At 46.1% G+C, this 24,764-nt stretch overlaps 2 protein-coding genes and 1 non-coding gene across 7 annotated transcripts in view; all 3 read left to right on the top strand.

Annotated features, from left to right (window-relative positions):
- The window catches only part of ppp1r37 (protein phosphatase 1, regulatory subunit 37), a 37,558-nt gene extending 33,378 nt beyond the window's left edge, over positions 1–4,180 (top strand). For 2 of the 4 annotated variants that reach the window (XM_084467421.1, XM_084467419.1), the window contains exon 13: positions 263–4,180. In XM_084467421.1, the coding sequence (XP_084323547.1) occupies positions 263–354 (92 nt within the window). In that variant the 3' untranslated portion in view covers positions 355–4,180. The remainder of the gene's footprint in view (positions 1–262) is intronic. The other 2 variants (XM_084467420.1, XM_084467422.1) reach the window with 2 other exon arrangements.
- A 12,791-nt stretch (positions 4,181–16,971) lies between these two features.
- On the top strand, positions 16,972–17,058 carry trnastop-uca (transfer RNA opal suppressor (anticodon UCA)). The gene has a single exon. It is a non-coding gene; the product is annotated as a tRNA-Sec (tRNA).
- A 389-nt stretch (positions 17,059–17,447) lies between these two features.
- Positions 17,448–21,232, top strand: mrpl28 (mitochondrial ribosomal protein L28). Of its 2 annotated transcripts, none has more exons than XM_084466538.1 (6): positions 17,448–17,500; positions 17,973–18,290; positions 18,511–18,663; positions 19,220–19,354; positions 20,452–20,538; positions 20,848–21,232. In XM_084466538.1, exons 2-6 carry the CDS (start codon positions 18,006–18,008, stop codon positions 20,941–20,943), a joined length of 756 nt encoding a protein of 251 aa, XP_084322664.1. In that variant the 5' UTR covers positions 17,448–17,500; positions 17,973–18,005; the 3' UTR covers positions 20,944–21,232. The 2 variants fall into 2 exon arrangements, with proteins under 2 accessions (XP_084322664.1, XP_084322665.1); XM_084466539.1 differs by having other exon boundaries at positions 17,468–17,500; positions 17,976–18,290.
- Positions 21,233–24,764: the final 3,532 nt, after the last annotated feature.

The following is a 24,764-nucleotide window of genomic DNA, read 5'->3' as shown; positions in this document are numbered from 1 at the left end:
GGCTTCCTTGGTCTTCCTCGAGGGAATAGCAGAGAGACCCCCTTAGTCTTTGTTTCCCGGGTCTTCGTTTTCAGGGTCCTGACACTACCTATTTTGCAATAAAAATGTAGCATAAGTGCTGCTTTAAGGCCCTGGGTCTGAGGACAGACAGTAAAGGGATGTTGTGTTGTTGGCGGTGAGGACAGACAGTAAAGGGATGTTGTGTTGTGTTGTTGGCGGTGAGGACAGACAGTAAAGGGATGTTGTGTTGTGTTGTGGGCAGTGAGGGTGACAGCAGAGCTGAGCTGCGGGTCGGACGTGGAGACCATGCTGCTGGACGCCAGCCTGGAGACGGAGCGGAGAGACGTGCCCTGAAGACCCCAGGTAACCCTAACCCTAACCAGGTAACCCTAACCAGGTACCACGACCTCTGGGCGCTCTGATCTTAATGATAGCACTGAGCATGGTGTAGCATCTTATCCTAGCTATCGTTGTTGCGTACGGGGAATGGGTTAACCTAGTGATGGTTAGTGCTGCTAGGCACTTGGTTCTATGAACATCCTTACTGCGCCCACAGATATACATTGTTGTTCCGTTTCTTCTCTCTTTACTTATTGAAAGTCGCTTTGGATAAAAGCCCTAAAGCCCCTGAATGTAAAAAGCAGGGTTAATCCCCCATCCCTGTGAAGTGTCTCCCCTCTGGTCCTCTGCAGGCTGCGTCGTGGGACCCTCGCTCTGCCTCTCATCAGATGGTCGTCTCTCTCCGCCAGACCCTCCACAGACAGGCCCCCGGCCGCCTGGAACACCTGACATAAAGATATACCAACATTTGTTAAATAGACCAAAAAGAGAGCCTTTCAAACAGAAAGACTTTAGAAAACAGCTCCATCATCACCACGCTTTGGCACTACACATCAGAGCTCCACCTGCACCACACTACAACCTCTACCGACCCCCAGGAAGAGGTCCTACAGTCGGGCGCTCTGCTCGATCGACACCCCCGGACCCCCACAAGAGGGGGGCTGAGATGATGACACTAACCAAAGACTACAGAATACAGGTCGTCCCCCCCCCTACGCAACACGTGTGGTATGGAGTCAGCCACACCCTGACCAGGAGCCAGGCGACTTCCTCGCTGGGTTCCTCAGCCTGGGGGTCTCCCAAGTTCACAGATCTGTTTGGCCCCCGAGGGGAAATTAGTTGAGAAAGTCGTTGAAAGTGTCCCTCTTGTGTTTGCTGTACCCCTGACCCCCCCCCCCCACCCCCCCACAACACTACTGTCCTCAGTGGCGTCATTCTCATGAGTCGTGCTGTTAATGGAAGTCAAACCGTACAGCCTTCAAATCTGCCCGTCAAATCCAATCGCAGACACTTTAACGTGGTCTTGCTTCCCAGATGTCCCCCCCCCCCCCCCCCCCGCCACCTGCTCACGGTTGCGGGGGACACGTTAGGCGTCTTGATACGAGTAGATTGTCCCCTGTTCCTTCCTTCCTGGCCTTCTTTATTCCGTCTTCCACTGGTAGCGTCCCCCACCCCCCCTGTGATTCATGTTGCCTTCAATTCATTCTTAGTTTGAATTTTATCCTGGCTTTTGTTTTGCTGCTTTGAGAAATCGATTGTTTTTGTATTTATTTTATAGTTCTATGAGCCTCTCTTTGTGTGGATTATTCCCCTCCCTTCCCTTTGGTGTTTTATGTTATTTCTTTATTAAGGGTTTTTGCTTTAAGCGATTTGCCCCGTTGGTGTAAATGTCCTGTTGGATTAGGTGTTTGTTTCTCTTGATTGGGAGAAGGGGCTTGGTAATAAAGATATCTTCGGGTGAAGGGTTTAAGTCAATGTTGGATTGAATGAACGCAAATGCAGGAGAATGCAGTTATGACAACAAGCACGAAGAGCCTTGTGGTCAGGAGGGGAGGGGTAGCACATGCAGAGGAGGACGGGCAGCACATGCAGGCTCACCCCCGCCCATCACTCACCCCCGCCCATCACTCACCCCCTGCCCATCACTCACACCGACCATCACTCACCCCCGCCCATCACTCACCCCCGCCCATCACTCACCCCCGCCCATCACTCACCCCCGCCCATCACTCACACCATCACTCAAACCGTCACGCACACCCGCCCATCACTCACACCGTCACTCACAACCATCACTCACACCATCACTCAAACATCACTCACACCCGCCCATCACTCACACCATCACTCACACCATCACTCACCCCCGCCCATCACTCACACCATCATTCACCCCCGCCCATCACTCACACCATCACTCACCCCCGCCCATCACTCACACCATCACTCACCCCCGCCCATCACTCACACCATCACTCACCCCCGCCCATCACTCACACCATCACTCACCCCCGCCCATCACTCACACCATCACTCACACCGACCAGTGCTTAGTTTAACGTGTGTGAGATGGGCCGGCGGAGGAGGAGGAGTCTAGTGATCTACTGTAGACAGGCATCACTTCAGAGGAGAATCTCTGTGACTTGTTAAAGGACAAGTCGTGTGTGAGGAGCCTTTCCACTCTGTGGAAGTCGTGTGGGGGTAAGCTCAGGCAATACTGCTCCCATCTCACAGACCACGGCGTTAGAGCTCCAATCAGTCCTTATTCCCTTTGTTTAAACCCAACAGTCGTGGGATGAGAAGTTGGAAAGGAATGTGATTGGTCGTCCTCTCCCCCCCCCCCCCCCCCTGTCCGGGTGTGAGTCTGGGACAACATGCTGTGCTGCCCAGTTTGTTTGTAATGCTTTAATTTTTAAATATTTTTAATAATTTGTTAACTTAATCAAAATGTGCTGGTAATCACAAAGACATGTAAAGGCAATTTTTCCTCAAATAAATGCATGTAATGATGAATGATGCGTCTGAATGTTTGGACTTACTTCTACGTTCTCATGTGGTGAGCGTTGATGGAGAATGGTCGCCTTGTTAAATCAAAGTTTGTAAGAAGAGAAAATAAGAAAATCACACCACAGAAAAAACTAGGAAAATAGTATTTAATTGTATGCATAATGAGATTGCTCTTTTTATCGAGAGTGGAATATGAAATGATATGAAAAACAAAATAAAGATCACAAAATGGAGGGATGAGTTTGTTAAGAAACACGTGGGAGCCTTAGAAGTTACACAAATATATAGCTGAAGCTGTCATTCATTTATTTTATCCCTCCCCCAACACCATTCTATTCAATGAAAGCACATGATGTAACCGTTTTCATTCTAATGTATGATTTAAATTATTCCCAGTTGAGTGCGGATGTTGAGGTCAGGATTCACTATGTCTGGTTCTTCAGAGAGCTGGGGCCCTGAAGGTGAAATACACGACATGGCTGATGGGACATTGGGTCCTTTCCCAGGGTGGGAGCTCTGCCCCCCCCCCCCCCCCCACACACACACTCCCCCAAGCTACTGTAAGTCTCCTGTGAAGGAATTTCCCACCTCCCTAATCCTCCCCTCCCTCCCTCAGATGAGTAGGGGGGAGAGAGAGGCCTCCAAAGATGTGATGGTTCTGATCAAACCTCAGCCGCACAGACGGGACCAAACAAGTTTTTTGCACGTTTATTCATGATTGTGTTTATTTGTCTTTGTACGTTTACAATGTTGCCCTGTTCTTCAGTCGTTACGATATGAGTGACAGATGAAACTAGCCAACCGGTGATCAGCCAGGCGTCCTAACGGACCGCTGGCATCGAACAGTCGGTCTTACATTGCGTTCTCTGACACAGCCGAGCCAATCAGAGCGTTGTTCTCGTGGGTCAGGTCGTGATCTCGATTGGATAAAAAAAAGAATAATAATTCTACTGTTTAAAAATCTGCAGTGTTTTTATTCCAAATCATAAGAAAAATGTGATAAAGAAGTAGTTTGGTCTGGAGGTGTAAATGTTTGTTGTGTTCAAGCCCTCAGACAGCAGCACATGCCCAGGAAGAGCAACACCTGACCAATACAATATCTCCCAAGGGGATGGTTTGCCTTGAACAATGATCAATGAGCACTATTAGATATTCCAACCAGCTTCAACATCAGCATAATTTGGTCCTGCATTGCCCCTGCTCCTGTTTTATGTGTCTGTGTTTGTGTGTTCATTCTTGTGTACATTTGTCCCATGGCTTGTCAACTGAAGATGGTTAGTTCTATTAAATGATGGTCTTTCTGGTGACTACAATAAAAAATGATCTTAAAATACCCTCTCCATAGATAGTGTTGTTATTTGTTGAGGTTGTGTGATTGGGGTGAAGAATACCAGATACCTCCTGCTTTAATGTGTGGTAGGCAGACCGCAGCTTCAATACCCCTAGATCTTAGATCTCAGCAGGAAGCCCACTGTCAGGGTGTCAAACTGCCCTGCGCTCTTGAACACACAATACATCCTTCTCATAAGTTCTTTGAATTAATTCACATGTTGCCTTGGACCTCTTTAGAAGCAGTTTGTACTAAAAGGTTCACAATGCACCCCCCCCCCCCCCCCCACACACACTTTTTGGAGTAGAACACTGAAGTAGATAGACAAGTTTAAATAAAACATTAACTTTCCCTTCTTTTAGATTTTTATTATTTGAGGAAAATCTGGAAGCAGCAGTTTAGGCAAATTATTTACAGTAAGCTATGTTTTTTACTGGTTAATCATTGAGGAAAGCATCCTGATTATTTTAACTGGACAAAAGTATCTATTATCCTTTTATTCAAGTGTGTGTGTGTGTGTGTGTGTGTTGGCTTGTATATGTTTCGGTGTGTGTGTGTGTGTGTGTGTGTGTATGTGTGTGTGTGCACCAGTGCGTGCATATATGTGTGTGTGTGTGTGTGTGTGCGCCAGTGCGTGCATATATGTGTGTGTGTGTGTGTGTGTGTGCGTGCGTGGGTGCATGAAAATCTATCGTCCTTTTATTCAAGTGTGTGCTTGTGTATGTATTCATTGGGTTTGAATGTGTGTGTGTGTGTGTGCATGCATGCATGCATATATGTGTGTGCGTGTGTGTGCCTGTCTGTGCGTGTGTGTGCGACTGTCTGCGTGTGTGTGCGACTGTGTGTATGTGTGTGTGTGTGTGTGTGTGTGTGTGTGTGTGTGTGTGTGTGTATGTGTGTGTGTGTGTGTGTGTGTGTGTGTGTGTGTGTGTGTGAGTGTGTGTGTCTGTGTGTGTGTCTGTGTTTGCGACTGTCTGTGTGTGTGTGTGTGGGTGGGTCTCAGCATGTGTGTGCCACTGTCTGTGTGTGTGTGTGTGTGTGTGTGTGTGTGTGTGTGAGCGTGTGTGTCTGTGTGTGTGTCTGTGTTTGCAACTGTCTGTGTGTGTGTGTGTGTGTGTGTGTGTGTGTGTGTGTGAGCGTGTGTGTCTGTGTGTGTGTCTGTGTTTGCAACTGTCTGTGTGTGTGTGTGTGTGTGTGTGTGTGCGTGTGTGTGTGTCCGGCCTTGTGGCTTTTTGGGTAAAGCTTTGCCTCAGGAATTTGCAAGCATGTTGATTCATAAAATTCCGTAGTGTCAACTCCTGTCAGGTCCGGTCCAGTGGATCCCAGTCCTCTCACCTTGCAGGAGACAACGGCTGCAGCTTGTGATGGAAAAATCCATATGTGGTTTCCTTTTAGTTGTCTAAGGCTGTTTCCTATTCCTTGTATTGTCTTGCCACCGTACCTTTCCTCAGTGTCGTCTAAATGTTAACCTTTGTGCTTGGGTCAGCCACCCTACCATTGCAGATGGTTTGTCTAAATGTTGGGTAAACCGGTCACAAGGGAGAAGGCATCCCCTTATGCACTCTTCTGCTTGATGAGAACACCGGCAAAACATTACCTGATTCGATCCTTGACATCTGCAATGTGGCGAGGATGTTTAAATAGCTCGGTCCAACCGTATTCTGGACTCACTCTGCTAGAGAGGAGTCTAATGTATGCATGCATTAAAATAGGTTAATTATCTCCAACTATTGTGTGCTTTTTGCATTTATAAATCTCATCTGTCGTAGACGCAATATCTCCTAAGGAAATTTCCACGACAAGCTTCTACGGTAAGGATCACCATCATTCAAAGGTCAAAGAATCATAGCAGATATTAGACCTTTGAAACTAGCAGCTTTGTGATAATTGGAGATAGATTTGCGCTACCCCCCCCAGTGATACCCGGGTTTACCTTCTGAAGTGACGGTTGTCGTGGCAATTTCCTTTAACAGATATTGCGTCTAGGACAGATGAGATTTCCCACTGCAAAAAAGCACACAATACATTGGAAAGCAATTATCCTAGGTTTAATGCATGCATACATTAGACTCCTCTCTAGCAGAGTGAGTCCTGAATACAGTTTGACAGAGTTATTTATACCGTTTCAGATCCTCCCCATATTGCAGATGTCAATAATCAATCCAAGTAATGTTTGCCCAAAACACAGAGTTGCCTGTGTTCTTATCAAGCAGAAGAGTTCTTAAGAGGACGTCTTCATCCAACACTATTGACTATTGACTGTTGACTCTAAGGAGGAAGGTGGGACAGCTGACGAGAGCACATGGGATAACATTTTGACGACATCGCTCACTTGTGACTGTGGCTGAATCAAGCACAAAGGTCAATGAAAAGTCGACTCTGGGGAAAGGCAGGATGGCAAGACAATACGTGAAGGAAAGAACAGCCTAAGGCATAAGTCTTAGGCTGTAAGTCTTAGGCAACATGTACATTTTTCCATCACACGGTTCTTCTCAGTAGATCTAAGAGTTAAGTTAGAGAGGACGATTCCTTCAGCTGCCTCACATGACTGCGGGTGGATGAGAGGGACGGCTTAGGGGGGGGGGGGGGGGGTGGAGAGAGGGAGAAAGAGAGAGAGAGGGGGAGGGAAAGAGGCGCAGCAGCCCCTCACATATGAACTGACATGCGGGATGGTGCATGATACAGAAGACCTTTGACTGAGGTAAGACCAACTTCTGTTCTATCAGGCGTCGCTGGACGAGTTCAGGAACAGGCTTTTAGAAAGAAGGCATTTTGCATTCTGGGACATGGTCCTTACTTACTCAATTTGTGTTCAAACAAGTGTTTGAACGCTTGTTTTTACACAAAGAAGTGTTCAAACAACTGTTTCATGCCATTTTAAATCCTGAAACATGTATTGACGTTAGTATTAGTATTAGTATTATAGTATTATTATTAGTTGTAGTAGTAGTAGTAGTAGTAGTAGTAGAAGTAACTCTAGTTGCATTACAGTTGCAAGTATTTAGATTTCGACGTTTCAATGAATTTAGCAGACTTACGTATAATTAATATATATTCAAAATATTTTGTCTTTCAATTTCTTTCTCTCTCTCCCTCTGTCTCCCTCTCTGTCTCTCCCTCTGTCTCCCTCCCTGTCTCCCCCTCTGTCTCCCCCTCTGTCTCCCTCACTGTCTCCCCCTCTGTCCCTCTGTCTCATCCTCTCTCTCCCTCTGTCTCCCTCTCTGTCTCTCCCTCTGTCTCCCTCTGTCTCCCTCTCTGTCTCCCTCTCTGTCTCCCTCTGTCTCCCTCCCTGTCTCCCCCTCTGTCTCCCTCACTGTCTCCCCCTCTGTCCCTCTGTCTCACCCTCTCTCTCCCTCCCTGTCTCCCTCTGTCTCCCCCTCTGTCCCCCTCTATCCCCCTCCCTGTCTCCCTCTGTCTCCCTCTGTCTCCACCTCTCTCCCCTTCTGTCCCCTCTGTCTCCCCCTCTGTCTCCCTCTGTCTCCCCCTCTCTCCCCCTCTGTCTCCCCCTCTGTCTCCCTCCCTGTCCCCCTGTGTCCCCCTGTGTCTCCCCGGCCAGGCATGGCTCTGTCCGCAGGGGGGCTGAGGGCATTGCGGTGGTGGCTGTGGCTGCAGACCCTGGGTCTGCTGCTGGCTCAGCTCGTCATCAGCAACGTCTGCAGGTCTCTGATCACCATGACGGACGGCTTCCACACGCTCTACCTCTTCATGCACATGTCCGTCTTCCTCCACGCCCGGCGCGGAGCGGGCCACGACACCACCGAGTCCCCTCCTACGTCCCCTACTACGTCACCTTCCATGTCCCCTCCTACCCCACCTTCTACCTCACCTCCTACGTCCCCTCCTACCTCCCCTCCTACCTCCCCTCCTACCGCAGCTCTTACCTCACCTCCTACCTCGCCCCCTACCTCACCTCCTACCTCCTCTCCCCGACCTCCGACCCCTGACCTGGAGGCCGAGTCGGGCCGACGTCCCGAGAGTGGCCTGGCCCCGCCCCGCCCCTGCTCCGGGCTGTCCTACCCAGAGATGAGGACCCAGAGCGTGGAGGTGTTCTCCTCGGCGCTCTGCCTGGCCACCCTGTGTTGGACCTACTTCCTGGAGGTGCTCCCTCAGGTCACGGAGCCCACGGAGAAGCGCTTCCCGCTGGTGTCCACGGCGCTGGGGGCACTCAGCGTGCTCCACAACGCCCTGGTGCTGGGCCTGAGCTGGGCCCGGCTGCTGGCCGCCGGACGAGGTAAACCTCCCCATCCCTTCACGAGGCAGCTTCTAACACGCGGTGAGCACTCGGAGCCCCGTGATAGGACGATAGCGTCCTCGGTGGGAGGCCGGTGTGGTGTTGACGCAGCTGGGAGATCTATCACATACCTCTTCCTGTTTGTCTCCACTCCTCTGCTCCTCCGGGCCCCCCCCCCCCCCGGGAGCAGCGGAGACAGGGGGAGGAGGAGAGCCAGGGCGTGGCGGGGCCACAGCCGGCCGAGACGCCTCCCACTGGGACCACGCACTCGTCTTCTCCAACCCAGGCGCCCTCGATGCCCTGGAGGTACCGGGAGGACCCCCCGGGCCCGGTAAAGAACCCCCTCGTCCCGGTGTGGGACGGGGGTCCTAGTTGATCACGTCCTGTTCCCCCTCACAGTTGGCCGGCTGAGGCTGAGGTCATGACGGCTGCTTGTTTGTTTGTGTCCTTCTGCAGCCTCTGAGGACCGAGTCCCGAGCAGCCCCTCCGACGAGCACCCCGACGAGGGGAGGTACGGGCGCCGGTGGCTGGCCCGTCTCCGGGCGGCGGCGGCGGCGTTCCCGGCGCTGTTCCCTGCGGTCCTGGCGGTGGTCCAGGGGCTGCTGCTGATGCTGTCCGCCCCGCAGTGCGTCCCGGTGGCCCTGAGCTGCACCTCCCTGGTCCATCTGGACGTGGCCTTCTCCATGCTGGCCATCGCCGTGTTGCTGGTCAGCACCATGCCGCAGGTCAGAGGAGGCCGCTCGCTCTTTTCATTCGTTTTGGTCAAAATAAATACGATAAATGTTGTGAATCCAAAGCGCGGGTCACCCTACCCCAGGTGTACCGGTACGGCCTGCTGCTGCTGCAGGCCAGTCCAGCCAGCGTGTCCGTATCAGAGCTGAAGGGGGAGATCTCCCGCATCCCGGGAGTCCAGTCTCTGCACGACTTCCACGTTTGGCAGCTGACAGAAACGCGCAGTGTGGCGTCCGTGCACGTACGGTGCCAAGATGGCTTCCAGAAACACCGGTGAGCCCGCCTCTCTATGTCCCTGATTAGGCAAGGCAAGGCAAGGCAACTTTATTTATATAGCACTTTTCATACACAAGGCAGACTCAAAGTGCTTCACATATAAACATTGTCATACAATAAAAGAAAACAATAGTTAAGTAAAAAGTAAAATAGATAGAAAATAAAGGCAAAGTTTAAAAAAACATTTTAGAAAGGCAGAGTTAAAAGAAATGCATTTTAGAAAGTGAGAAAATAAAGGCAAAGTTACTAATAAAATAAAATAATAAACATTTAAGATTTAGCAGAAAGCTAAAGCAAACATAAAAGTCTTGAGTCTTGTTTTAAAAGCTGTCAGAGTTGGGGCAAGTCTTAAATCCTCAGGGAGTTTATTCCAGCTATTTGTTGCATAGTAACTAAATCCTGCTTCCCCATGTTTCGTGTTGACTCTGGGGATAATTAACAGATTGGTCTCAGAGGATCTTAGTGGCCTAGAAGGCTTATGTAGTGGAAGCATATCAGTTAAATATTGTGGCCCTAAACCATGTAGGGATTTATAGGTTAGCAACATGATTTTAAAATCAATTCTCTGACATACAGGGAGCCAATGTAATGATTTAAGAATTGGTGTAATATGTTCACATTTTTTGGTCTTTGTTAGAACTCTAGCAGCAGCATTCTGAACAAGCTGTAGTTGCCTTAGAGTTTTTTTTGGGAGACCTGTAAGGAGACCATTGCAGTAATCAAGCTTGCTAGTGATAAAGGCATGTACAAGTGTTTGTAAGTCTTCGTTAGACATGAGCCCTCTAAGTCTTGCTACGTTTTTAAGGTGATAATATGCAGATTTTGTAACTGATTTGATGTGACTGTCGAAATGTAAATCTGAATCCATGATAACCCCTAGATTTCTGGCTTTGATTGAGGTTTTCAGGGACAGAGATTGAAGGTGTTGGGTAACTTTAAGCCTTTCGGTTTTAGCACCAAATACAATTATCTCGGTTTTGTCCTCATTTAGTTGAAGGAAATTTTGGCACATCCAGTCTTTGACTTGCTCAATGCACTGGCACAACAGATCAATGGGCTGATAGTCATTTGGTGATAGAGATACATAGATTTGTGTGTCATCAGCATAGCAGTGATGGTCAATATTGTTATTTTGCATGATTTGCCCTAGTGGGAGCATGTAGATGTTAAATAGAGAGGGTCCTAAGATCGAACCTTGTGGGACTCCACATGTCACGTTTGTTGATTCTGAAACAAAGTCGCCAATGGAAACAAAGTAGTTCCTATTTTGTAGGTAGGACCTAAACCAATTTAAGACTGTGCCTGAAAGCCCCACCCAGTTTTCTAATCTGTCCAAAAGTATTGTATGGTCTACAGTGTCGAATGCAGCACTGAGGTCTAGTAGCATTAGTATTGAGATTTTGCCAGAGTCTGTGTTAAGACGGATGTCGTTTACAACTTTAATAAGGGCGGTCTTGGTGCTGTGAAGGGGTCGAAATCTGGATTGGAAGGTGTCATAGCAACCAGTCGATGCCAGGAAGTCACTAAGTTGCTGGAGAACAACTTTCTCAATGATTTTACTTATGAAGGGTAGATTTGATATTGGTCTGTAGTTGTTAATAATAGAGGCATCTAGGCTCCGCTTTTTTAAAAGGGGTTTGATAACTGCAGTTTTTAAGGCTTTTGGAAAGTGCCTGATTGGAGAGTTGTTAACTATTTGCAATATGTCTATTGCTAGGCAGTCAAAAACATTCTTAAAGTGGTTGGTAGGTAAAGTATCAAGGCAACAGGTGGATGGCTTCAGTTGTGTCACAGTTTCCACAAGAGTTTTAGAGTCTATGACATTAAAGCATGTCATTGCCATGTTACTTTTGCCTGAATATGGTGGTAGTCCAGAATTTTTGTTTAAAGTGGAGACATTGATGGCGCGTCTGATGCCTTCAATTTTATCAGTATAAAATGTTGCAAACTCATTGCAACATTTTATGAGTGGAATGAAGGTCAGGTGGAATTTGTGTTGGGGGCTTGGTCAGTCTGTCAACAGTCGCCAACAGTCGCCAACAAAGTCGCCAATGGAAACAAAGTAGTTTCTATTTTGTAGGTAGGACCTAAACCAATTTAAGACAGTGCCTGAAAGCCCCACCCAGTTTTCTAATCTGTCCAAAAGTATTGTATGGTCTACAGTGTCGAATGCAGCACTGAGGACTAGTAGCATTAGTATTGAGATTTTGCCAGAGTCTGTGTTAAGACGGATGTCGTTTACAACTTTAATAAGGGAGGTCTTGGTGCTGTGAAGGGGTCGAAATCCGGATTGGAAGGTGTCATAGCAACCAGTTGATGCCAGGAAGTCACTAAGTTGCTGGAGAACAACTTTCTCAATGATTTTACTTATGAAGGGTAGATTTGATATTGGTCTGTAGTTGTTAATAATAGAGGCATCTAGGCTCCGCTTTTTTAAAAGGGGTTTGATAACTGCAGTTTTTAAGGCTTTTGGAAAGTGCCTGATTGGAGAGTTGTTAACTATTTGCAATATGTCTATTGCTAGGCAGTCAAAAACATTCTTAAAGTGGTTGGTAGGTAAAGTATCAAGGCAACAGGTGGATGGCTTCAGTTGTGTCACAGTTTCCACAAGAGTTTTAGAGTCTATGACATTAAAGCATGTCATTGCCATGTTACTTTTGCCTGAATATGGTGGTAGTCCAGCATTTTTGTTTAAAGTGGAGACATTGATGGCGCGTCTGATGCCTTCAATTTTATCAGTATAAAATGTTGCAAACTCATTGCAACATTTTATGAGTGGAATGAAGGTCAGGTGGAATTTGTGTTGGGGGCTTGGTCAGTCTGTCAACAGTTGTAAATAGGGTTTTGGCATTATTAGTATTGTTTTTAATGATATTGGAGAAAAATGTAGGCTCTAGCACTTTTTAAGTCTAAATTGTAGGCACAGAGGCTCTCTTTATAGATGTCATGGTGAATATGAAGTTTTGTTTTATGCCATATGCGTTCAGCCTTCCTGCATTCTTTTTTCTGGGCTGTTACAAAAGCAACTTTTCTCCAAGGTGCCTTTTGCTTTCCAGAAATCGTTTTAACCTTATAAGGTGCAATGACATCTATGACTTTCAAAATTTTCAAATTAAAGTTTTCTAAAAGTCATCAGCAGAACATGGGTTGAGAGGTGGTAGCAAGGAGATGGCCTTTTTAAAAAGTACATTAGAATGTTCATTGATATACCGTTTTTTGACAGTATTTGATTTTGTCTGTATGTCGGGAATAAAAGATATATTAAAGAAAACACAGAAATGGTCAGACAGTGAAGGATCAGTCACAGAGAGATCTGAAACATTGAGACCCTTTGTGATAACCAGGTCTAGAGTGTGCCCCTTACAATGAGTAGCCTCTTTCACATGTTGAGACATTTCAAAACTTCCTTTGTGCTGTGTCTACGGCTGAACCCTTTTTTGTCTCAGTAATAATCAGGACTACTATCAGTACAGGGAGGGGGGGGGCTGGGGCACCCTCCGCTTGGGTGTTATCAGACTGTGATCATGACGTGGGGATGGTATCATTGACGCAGATGCAATTTTGATGCCAACATTTCTCAGTTTCTTAAATTCATCTGGAAAATCATAAAGGGAGGAGACAGTGGAACTGGAGTTGTCGTTGTGGCTATGGGAGAGATGAGGCTGGTGGTCATCATCAACGGGAGACAGCTGGAGGTCAGAGGCAAAGGGTCAAAAGCATGGTGTCGATGGTGTCGGGCAGGCTGTTTTCTCTCTTCAAGGTCTGTGGTCTGTCTGCTATCTGTGTGTCAGATAGTGGGACAGTAGATGTGTGGGGGAGGCTGTAGTCTTGCTTCTTCTCATGGTGGGAGAGTGAGAAGAGAAGATTGTCCCTTAACAGTTTTGAGCCTAACCTGTTTGGGTGTAGGCCATATGCTCTGAAAAGATATTTGCGCCCCCAGAACAAGTTGAAATTGTCAATAAAGCCCCTTCCTCTTTCATTGCAGACTCTTGAAAGCCATGTATTCAGTGCAAGTAGACGACTGAATCTGTTTATTCCCCTGTCAACTGCTGGTATGGGTCCACTGATGAATGACCTAACGTGTAATTTGTCCAGTGTGTCCAATAGTTCAGTGAAATCCCTCTTCAGAAGTTCTGACTGTTCTCTTTGAATATCATTAAGTCCTGCATGCACAATAACCTGTGAGATTTTGGGGTTTTCCAATATAATTGTGGTTAGTTTCTGGTTGACATCACTAACCATCACATCTGGGAAGTAGCATGTTTTGATCTTCTTACCAGTTATATCCTTTATGGTTGAGTCTCCTACAATCAGAGTGTCTGGTTCATCTGCTTTCTGTGAGATGGGCCCTTGTTGGCTTGAGGTGGCGGTGGCAGACGCATGCACAGCTCGACTCCGTGGCGACTGGTTCTTGTTCCGTCTCTGTCCCCACCGTCCGTCCGGACGCATCCTGGGGCTCAAGGGTGCACGGGTGGCAGATGCATGCGCAGCTGACCTCTCTGGCAACAGGGTCATGGTCGGTCTTTGTCCACACCATCCGTCTGGACGCATCTCGGGGCTTAGGGGTGCATGGGTGGCAAGCGCGTTCGTGGACTCCTGGAGTGGCAGGAACCGGTTCTTCAGCGGCATGGTAAACTTCAGCGATTGGCTAATCCGGCTGATTTTAGCTTTGGGAAGCTTAGCATTTGGCGTTGAGTGAACTTGTTGATTCACTTTGGAATGTTGTTTGGGCTTAGCGCCGACTCTGTGCCAATGAGAGGCAGTTGGAATTGTCTCTCTCTTGTCCAGCTTCGGGAAGGATACAGTGTAGCTTTGATCATCCTGTTGTGTATTTGTCTGAGCTAGCTCAGCAAACTCACCCATCGGCACTGTATCCTGGAGGAGTCCTTTGCATTTTTCTAATGCTGCTAGCCTCGCTTCAAATAGAGCCACTGTCTGTTGCAGTTTGGTGCAGTCTGTGCATTTCCCAGTCTCTGTGCCTGAGACATCCGAGTACAGAGGCATGTTGGCGATAGGAAAGTCCAAGGCTTTTGCTGCGGTCTGATCCGGTAGTCAAAGTGCCAAAAAGTATTGTTGAATCGAGCAATTGAGGTTGACAGAAACAAACGATATATTCTTAAGTATTATGATCATGAAATAAAATAAAATAAAGTAGACCTGAACGATGAATTAAGTAGTTTTTGCCACTGTCTAGCGGAGCTTCGGGAAACACGACCTCTCTCTCTGCTGTCTCTTATCAATTAGAATAAAATGACACCGAACTACCAGGTATATATAAACACCATGTTCTACCAGGTATTTATAAACGCCATGTTCTACCAGGTATATATAAACGCCATGTTCTACCAGGTAAATATAAACGCCATGTTCTACCAGGTATTTATAAACGCCATGTTCTACCAGGTATTTATAAACGCCATGTTCTACCAGGTATATATAAACGCCATGTTCTACCAGGTATTTATAAACTACATGTTCTACCAGGTATTTATAAACGACATGTTCTACCAGGTATTTATAAAACGGCTGGCTTAAATCAAGCGATCTGATTGGTTTCTCACTGTTGTATATGTTGCACATAACTGCTATGACGTTCAATAAGTTTGCAGAGTTCCATATCACACTGCGCCTAACTTTAACTCGTCTATTTGTCGTCTAGTCGTTTATTTATATATAAAAGCAATAGCATAGTTCACTGAAGCCTAAAAATATGTTGATTGATGGAGAGGGTGAAAATGTTGTTTTTCCAGGAGTGAGCAAGGCTCGATTGAGAGAGGTCCAGGACACTAACGAAAGCAATAGGCACACGGCGAGTGAACTGCTCGATAGTAGGCTAAATTTCTGTGAACCAAGCTACCGCCTCTAGCCTAGCCTTCTCTCTGAAGGACGCTACAGTGTGTTGCATAGCAACCGTTGTGCACTTTGCAGGCAGCCAGAAGGGACTACATTTTTGTATTTGTTAAAAAAAAAAAATGTAACAACGCCCCTTGGCCTTAACTGTGGTATAATGAAAACATTCCACAGCCTGTTGTGAGTTATTGCTTAAATATAAACTCAGTGTTCTTCGAGGTATATATGAACTCAGTGTTCTTCCACGTATATATGACCTCAGTGTTCTTCCAGGTACATATGAACTCTGTGTTCTTCCAGGTACATATGAACTCTGTGTTCTTCCAGGTACATATGAACTCTGTGTTCTTCCGGGTATATATAAACTCAGTATTCTTCCAGGTGTGGTGATCTGATAGCTGCGGTCACCAAGGTGATTCAGGGCTTCGGGATCAGCTGCTGCACCATCCAGCCAGAGTTTGCCCCCTCACCGGCCCTGGGCCCCGCCTCTGTCGACGTGACCCCCAGCAGTGCTGCCCCGGGGCCCCCCAGCAGGGCCTGTGGGCTGGCCTGTGGGGAGGCCTGTCAGGAGAAGATGTGCTGCTCGCCAAGAGAAGAACTGTAACAGCGCCCCCAGCTGGAGGAGGAAGAGCTCATTGAGAACGTCTCTGTAGTGGAGTAGTGATTTAACATAACGACTGAAGAATAGGTTCATAGGTATGCTTTGACAGAGAATGTTTCAAATCCCTGAGCCTCAGGGTTATGGACCATGTTTCAGACACCCCCAGACAGGACTCAAACCCACAACCCCAGTCTGGGGGCCCAGTGCCTTACCCATTACACCACTGGGGAACTTAGAGGTGAAAGCTTAGGGTCATGATGGGGTTAAGATGTGCATAGGCTTTAATAAAGTATGCTTATTTTATGTATAGTCTAGAGATTCTATTTGTTTGCATTTATATATTAAAGGAAATAAAATAACTTGTCTCTCATTCCCTCTTAATGTGTACTACTATACTACACTACATTAATACTATAACGTATATTCTGTATACCAGCATTAACCAAGAACAACCAATACTAAAGTTGATTGTCAACAATCATGTCATTATTATACAATTGTTTTAACATCATGGCAAAAACAAATGCATGACTGTCAAATAAGCCATACATAATTGTACAAATCAGTATCATAAATAATGATGTGGTTAGGGGGAAATACCCCCTAGTAGGACATATTTTTTAGTGCCTAAACAGCAATGATCAAGGCAATTATACAAAAATGCATCACAATGTAAATGCAACATAAATAACATAAATGCAATTCAGACCTAATCAATTCAGATTTGGGAGACATCTCAGAAAAGGTGGGAAAAGCTTTTCCCAGGGGGAAAAGCATCTTGATCAAAAAAATTGTAATATTAATGTGACGCAGTTCAAAGGTCTACCTATGACTCAGGTATCTGACGCCTCTTTTTGTTCTCAGCTGGCCAATAGACGTCCAGCTAATATGCATATTCCCGAGTATCCGTGCTATTTCTAGCACTTGTGTTATGAAGTCATCTAAACATCTATACCAAATCCTCACCGCCAATGGTGTCTAAGGGGATCTTATGATTAATTCTAGCCAAGGTATGTAAAACAGACCGGTGACCGGTTAGCACCATAAGAAAAATACCAATACTACGGATGAGGTATAAAAAGAAGTCAGACGTCTTCTCTCATTGCCCGGATGAACCTCGGTGGTCCGGGGTGCAGGCTTCAAACCTGTAGCTGCTTAGCGGCAGAGTGGTTCAATTCCACCTTTCGGGCGAGGTGGACCTTTTCCAATCTGTTCTCTCTTATTAACACACAAATTTGAAATAATGTAAACGCCATCCCACAACAGTTATCCGTGTTGCCAGATCGGGCCAGATTTCCTGCCCAATCTGGCAACCTTGGCTGCAGCGTATTACATGGGGACAATCTAAGTTAGGGTGAATGAGGTGTAATGAAACTGAAGACGAAACAAACAATAGTTGTTTCATTATTGAAAAGCGACGGGATCGTAAACTTCTTATGTTCACACCAATACTTGCCAACGCCCATGCGCGAACTCGACTTGGCCCGGAAACACTAAAGAGACCGCTTCAGGGGCCAATCATCAGCAAGAGTTTCAGCTCAGCCAATCATCGTATGGCATGATTCGGTGGGCGGGTTCGATAAACACGGAAGTGTTCCATGTGTGAGGGTGGCGGTGTGTCCTTGGTTGTAAGGTAATCATGTAAAACTCTGTTATGTTATGAAATCTCTTGTGATTTAGAGTCTTTATGCTATGATGATGAATGTGCTTTCTCGATGGTTTGCTCTGTCCGTCGCTTTAAAGTCATCATAGAGCCACATAAGATGTTTCATTTCCTTTAACCTATGAGGATTATTCGCTACTGCTTGACAGCAAGAAAACCAAACTGTTCACTTGCAGCATACATTCATTATGTATTGTCGTATTGTCATTATTCATAGTTTTTATTCAGCAGTTTTCCATAGGTAAGTTGTTCAATCATATTGATTAAATCCATATTCATTCTTTCATGTATTTTGCTATGTATATAGCATTGAGTGGCACATCATGACTATGAATGCATAAAGGAAAACGATGGCACATCTTGGCTTAACATTAGTTTTAACGTGACAAATAATATTTCACACCCATATTATTGTGACCGTTGTACTGGAACCCCTTCTCAGCAGGTAGTCCTGAGCCAGGCCTGACACAGAGCCATGCCGCTCCACAAGTACGCTCCCAAGCTGTGGGATGCCATGAAGCTGAAACAGGGCATCCACGCCCGCCTGCCCCAGCACTACCTCCAGGCTCTGGAGCCCCGGGAGCCCACGCCGGTCCACTGGAGGCCCCTGGGGGCCAAGTACCGAGCCAACCCCACCACAGGCCTCAAGGAACGCGTCCAGGACGTCCCCATCCCCATCTACTACCCCCCACAGTCCCAGGACGGCCTGTGGGGGGGCGAGGGCTGGATCTCAGGCTTCAGATACGCCAACAATGACAAAGTGAGGAGCTACTAATTACTTTATTCATGTAATTTGAAACCATAAACATAAACGTTTCTTATTAAGGGTTAGGGAATCAAACCTTCAGGTAAATTGTGTTTATTTAGATGAATAAACTCAAGTTTATTTTTGTGTTTAAAAGATATTCTTTTCATGATTATAGCAACAACTCGCCCTCATTTTCGCAGCCTTTTGACTCTCCTCCTTTGACCTTCCCAAGATGTCTAACCGTGTGAAGAAGCTGTGGAAACCGCAGCTGCTGAAGAGGGAGCTCTACAGCGAGATCCTGGACCACAAGTTCACCATCACCGTCACCCCGCGCACCCTGGACCTCATCGACGCTGCCTACGGCTTTGATATGTACATTCTCAAGGTAAGCGCTAACCCTAACCGTAACCCTACGGCTTTGATCTGTGCATTCTCAAGGTACGCACCCTGCTCTCACACGAAGCGCTGTGGTTAGAGATGTTCCAAACTGTTTTTCCTTCCCGATTCCTGACCTTGGGTCTCGGTATCTGTATCGGAAGAACTCTCGCTCTGGAGGCTCCGGTTCCCTCTGTCAAATGTCTATGGGAAATAACATGGAGTTTTTGAATGATCGTACATCACAAACTCTGTAGGTGGCGAAGAAGTAAAAGCTGGGATAGTCGTGACGTCCGAAGTCGGTGCAGATCTGCGTTACCATAATGCTTCTTCATAATAGTTAACTACTTTTACGGCACAGACAATCCAAAACTTCAGTGGAAAGTAGATGGGAAAAGTGTGTAGTTCAAAACGTGACGCAGCTTTTACTTCTTCGCCACCTACAGAGTTTGTTATGTACGATCATTCAAAAATCAGTTCCTATGATTGAGTCTGAGTATTTGATTTGTTGTATTTTTGTAGGATGTAGTATTTCAGTATTTTATGCTGTGTATGAACCTCATCAGACCTCAAAGGAGGACCTGAACTCCAAGCTGGGGATGGACCTGAAGAGGGCCATGCTGCTGAGGCTGGCTCGCAGGGAGACCGAGCTCTACCCCCAGGACCCCGTGAAGAGGGCCACCGTCTACAGCAAATACAAGGTGTGTGTGTGTGTGTGTGTGTGTGTGTGTGTGTGTGTGTGGGTCCGCTGCACACTAACGGATACTGGTCAGAGGAAACACAGCCATGAGGCGTGGACACCCTCCCCTCAACCACTCCCCCACGTGGCGGTAACAACACAGAGCATTGACATTGTCCTGTTAAAAAACATCTTGTGTAGAACAATATTCAAACACGAGAGTAGGGCTGTGCCATATACCGAACATAATCGATATAGCTCTGAAATAGCTGTGTGAGATACATACAATTATTATATCTAAGTATCGAGTATTTTATGGTCATCTGGGTGTTTTCAAGAGGCAGCCGAGACTCGCCTTGGTTTTCGTGTTTAAAACATTAACGCTTTCTCCCTCTCCCTCTAAAAAAAACAACAACACTTGCGTCACACACTCACCAACCAATCCCGTGCGACATCTAGGTGCAGAAGGGAGGGAACTTCATTTTATAGTTTGTTTCAGTTGAATAATATAGAATATATATAATATTCTATATTAGTATATACTACACGTGAACCTCCTAAGATGGCGCAATTTGATTGGTTCGCTATCTTGCGCAATATCCTGAGATTGAGATCTCAAACTCGGGATATTGTTTTCATCGCATCGTCACACTAATAAAAACTAATAAATCCCTCAGGCTCCGTTTACATTGCCTTCGGCGAATAATTGTTAAATATATAGGTATCTGTATAATACATAATATCACGGCCAAAAGCTGTGTGCACCTCCGGATGATATTTTGAATCTTAAAGACTTCGTCGGGTTCTCCGACTCTCTGGTACTTCCACAACAAGTAAAGGCTCGTAGTGGGGGTTATCTCTGCCATGGTGGAGAAGGAATTGGGGGAAAGGACCTTTTGGCTTTGGCTCTCTGAAGTCCAGATTGAACCACGACTTCAGATTGATGTGGAAGGAGCAGAGACGTCGGAGAACCCGACGCAGTCTTTGAGGGTGCTTTCACACCAACTGCATTTAGTGCGCACTAAATGCAATTCAGGATCTGTATACAGTGTTTTGTTAGCTCTGTGTTTCTGGATGTGAACGTCAACATGTGCTCTGGTGGTTCCCTGTGGCGAGCAGCAGTTTGAGATCCTGGAGGAGGAGGCGGAGTGGCTGGGTCTGAACCTGGAGGAGGCTGTGGAGAAGCAGAGACTGCTGGAGCACAAGGTGAGCCTGTCTGGTGAACACCGCCCATGACCACAGCATGTTGTCAAGCTGCACTCTGTGTTGTGGTGTATCGTGTATGTACTGCACTCCTGCCTCCTCCATAGGTTAGGGATGTATATGCAAGGTAACGGGTAACACACCTTCAGATCCGGAAGATCCACTTCACTCTCAGAGCCTTCATAACTCTAACGGTGTGTGTTTGAGTGTAAAAAATGAATAAAGGTCAGGGTCTGTGTTGTTATCCTGTCCTCCTCCACACGGGGGAGGGTTAGAGGGGAGGGTCTCTCACGTGTCTCCTCTGGCCCCCAGGAGCCCGAGCCCCAGTTCAGAGGCTACGTGGAGCAGCTGCTGAAGGAGCTGACCGTCCAGAAGCTGTCGGAGCCCACGCTCGTGGAGAAGAAGTGACCGCCGGAGCCGCCGTGTGGGCGCGCACGTGCATACACACAGTAAGGACTTGTACACCCGCATTGTACGTACACCCGCGTACGGACTCGTGTTGGCCAGTCAGGTTCCAGGTGGCCCCCCCCCGACCCCCAGCCGGCCCCTGAGGACCCTCTGCTTTCTCCTGGCGTCTCTTCACTTTGAGTTGACGTGGCAAAGTGACCCAAATGGATTTGTGCAGAAGCGCCTCCATCAGTGTTAATAAACCCTGGGCTCAGTGTGGTCACATGTGCAACCAATTAAATATTGTTTTTTTTAAGACCTTGTTGTGTGTCTTTCTTCCAGTCAGTGTTGACGTTTTGATCCAGAAGCCCCGTGCTGCATTGTCAGAGCTCCCTTCCTCCTCCGCTAGGAGAGCCACCGTTCTCTCAACCACGTTGTAGAAAACGTTTCTCTTTCGGCCATTTAATTTAGCTATTTACCTGGAACAATGAAAATAGAAGTTTATCTTTATATACTATAAATAATCATACATAATCATTATCATACTAATTGTAAATATATGTTGGGCATTAAAGATGATGTTGTGACCTGGTGGCCGACAGCAGACAGGAGTACTAGAGGGACACCGCTGGCAACTAACGCTAGACCTAAACTATCTATCCCCCTAAACTAGACTTAAACCATCAAAACCTGTGAGCTAGACTTAAACAATCTAACCCCTCAAGCTAAACTATTCTTAACTAACCCCTCAACCTAACCTAGGACCTTAACTTAACCGCATAAAATAGGACCTAAACTTAACCATTGGTAACATAGAACCTGAACCCTTTAAACCCTTTAACCCTAAACCGTTCCATTCAAAACATTCTTAATTATCCTTAATCGCGTAGCAATATTAAACTAGCTTACCAATATTAAACTAGCTAACCCTAAAGCCTAACGTGTCCCTCGGTCTGTCCTTGATCAGACAGTGCAGAGAACCAGGTAAGAGATGGGGTCAGTCTAGAACCAGGTGAGGGGTGGGGTCAATCTGAACAAGGTGAGGAGTCGGTCTAGAACCAGGGGAGGGGTGGGGTCAGTCTATAGTCCTTTCTGGAAACCTCTACACTGACTTGTACTTGTCATGGCACTATTTGGATTCTCTTACTCCAGTGACAATCTATTAAAACGTATCTTATATTAATGCTAAATTCCATGTTTGCTTGATTTCATTGTTCTATAATAAAAATAGTAATAAATAATAATATAACCAAATTAGCCAAGCTAGGGTTAGATCTCGGAAGCTAAGCAGGGCCGGGCCTGGTTAGTACTTGGATGGAGACTGCCTGGGAATACCAGATGCTGTAAGCTTTTACTTTTTCAATCATTGGTTTTGTAAGAATCTCTTGTACAAAACCCTGTTTGGCCCCGGCAATATTGGGAAATTGGGAGACTAACTGGGTAATGAACACTCCCCTCTAGTGGTAGTAATGAAGAACAGGAAACACTCCCCTCTAGTGGTAGTAATGCGGTACAGGTAGGTACACAGTGAGGTACACAGACAATAAGAGATACTAAATGAAATAAAATGTCCACATGAATGTGCTAAGGGCTGTATAGGCTTGCAGTGACAGGACAGGGACTGACCCTTTGATACAGTATGACTAATGCATGAACCTATTGTCTGTTGATACTTATTTACATTTACTATGACCTATTATTTTATTGACCTAAAATTAATGACGTGTGTGAACTAATTTCTATTGAGAATGTCTTGTAGCCAGCTTTGAGGCAGCAGCAGCAGAGTTAAGTCCCCTGTATGCTCTGGCACTTACTCAAGTAGAACAGTAATTATACACTGTACCCGTGTTCACTGCAACATAGCTATACCCCAGGTAATAGCAGTGCTTGGGTTACCTGGGTGCACACTGTGGCTACATTGTGGCAAACCCAACAAGGATCCACCTTTTCAGCCGGACCCATAAATGACAAAATGTCCATGCTATTGATTGTTATGGGATCTACTCTAAGTACGTCAAAAAAGCTATATGGTGATTTGACAATTGTCAGTGTGGTGTTCTCATGTATTTTGAACTAAGCTTAGCTTACTCACTGCCTCCTGCTGTCTCCATTCTGCACCAGCAGAAAGCCTCCACCCACCAGTGTGAAGGCTTCACCGAGCCAGCCTCTTAAAGTAGCTCCTGTATTCAAACGCTTCATCAAACATTAATAACCTATAAATATGAGCTGGTTATTATACCCTATTTGAACACTATCATAGCAATGCACCGTCATATAAATATTGTACATTGAGACAACATGCCAGACATGATTCCTAGGGCCCTAGTTAGACGGTCTAAAACGCAGACGTCAAGGCGCAAAGTCAAAGTAGCTTTGAGGGCGATTCTATGGCGCTGTTGCTATTATGACGGCGAGATAAATGAGCTTTGCGCCCGACGCAAATCTAAAATGGGTTGGTCTGAAACCTGTAGGTGTGTTTTGAGCAAAACGTGCAATCAACCAATGAGAGTGCCATCTCCCATCCCCTTTAAGAGCCAGCGCATTTTACTTGACGAGTTGATATTTTGACAGCGCGTTTGACGTCTCCGCTGAGACAGATGCATGACCACATGAATTTCAAAATTCAAATGGCTCAGTTTATGGCCAAATAATAGGCCTAATTCACACATGGAATAGAGTTTTCTTCTACAACTTCAGAAACACTGAGTCGTCATGTAAATTGCGGCAAAGACAACTTAACACATATATGATATGCGGACGCGGTCATGTGGCCGCAACTGTGGGTCTATTTAATGATATGCGGAAATACATTAACAAACATCGTTTGTTACCAGTAGGCCTGTTGTATACATTATCGTTATCGACTTGTGTTCATAATATGCATGTGTCCCCCTGTTAATATAGGCTACTTGTAAACGATGTCTGTGTCAAGAAAATATGTGTTTGCTGTAGGCCTACGGTGTTTGCAGATGCATTGATTTAAAAGTAGGCCTATAACTTACCGCTGTATCAGCTGTTAGGCCTAGGCCTACTCGAGATTTTAAAACGAGATTTTGTTTTGGGAGGCTGGAATATACTTTGCTCGAGTTTATTATTGTTGTTGTTATTATTATTATTATTATTGTTATTTAAACGCATGGCATAGCCTACTCTACTGTGTTCATTCATGCAGCCCCTATGGAAAAAAAAATGTTTCCACAAGCTATTTCTATGCAGTTTCACTCATATGAACAATCGTTGACATCATAATACTTAAATCATCCTAATCGTTTGCATGTTTGTGCTGTGTATAGCCTACGTGTGTGTAAACGTATTTTGCAGTTCTGACCTGCCATGGCACGTCAAAATAGCAACACCAACTGCGCTATCCGCCACTGACTTTAGACTAGGTATTTCCCGGTCAGTTGCGCAATTGTACTGGCGCAATGCTTAGATCGGTAAAATAGCACCATCATTTGCGCCGGAACACGCCCCTGCTTTTCGCCGACACGCCTCTCCAGGCGCAAGTGTAGTGGCGCTGGTTGCTGCGGGGGGAAATCAGCTTTGCGCCGGGTGTAAACTAGCAACGACACATGCGTCGGTGTAGAAAGTCAATTGCGCCTAATATAATCTGTTCTCCAGGCCATTGTGTTTATGGCCGAACTGGGACCGTAATCTGTGAATCTGAGGATTATGTTTTATGTACTTTTAGCACTTTGATTGAGATTTTTGCTTGCTAGATGATGTGTTTGGGCAGTGAAGCAGTACATTCTTTAAAATAAAATAAAATATTCAAACTTTTAAAGGCCGACAGTTGGCAACTGGTTCCGCCCGCCTCCGTACTTCCGCTCAATTTTCATTTC

This window comes from Micromesistius poutassou (assembly GCF_964030765.1).
Source record: "Micromesistius poutassou genome assembly, chromosome: 4".
Taxonomy (NCBI): Eukaryota; Metazoa; Chordata; class Actinopteri; order Gadiformes; family Gadidae; genus Micromesistius; species Micromesistius poutassou.
The sequence above is the reverse complement of the archived record's forward strand: the minus strand, read 5'-3'. Positions and strand labels throughout refer to the sequence as shown.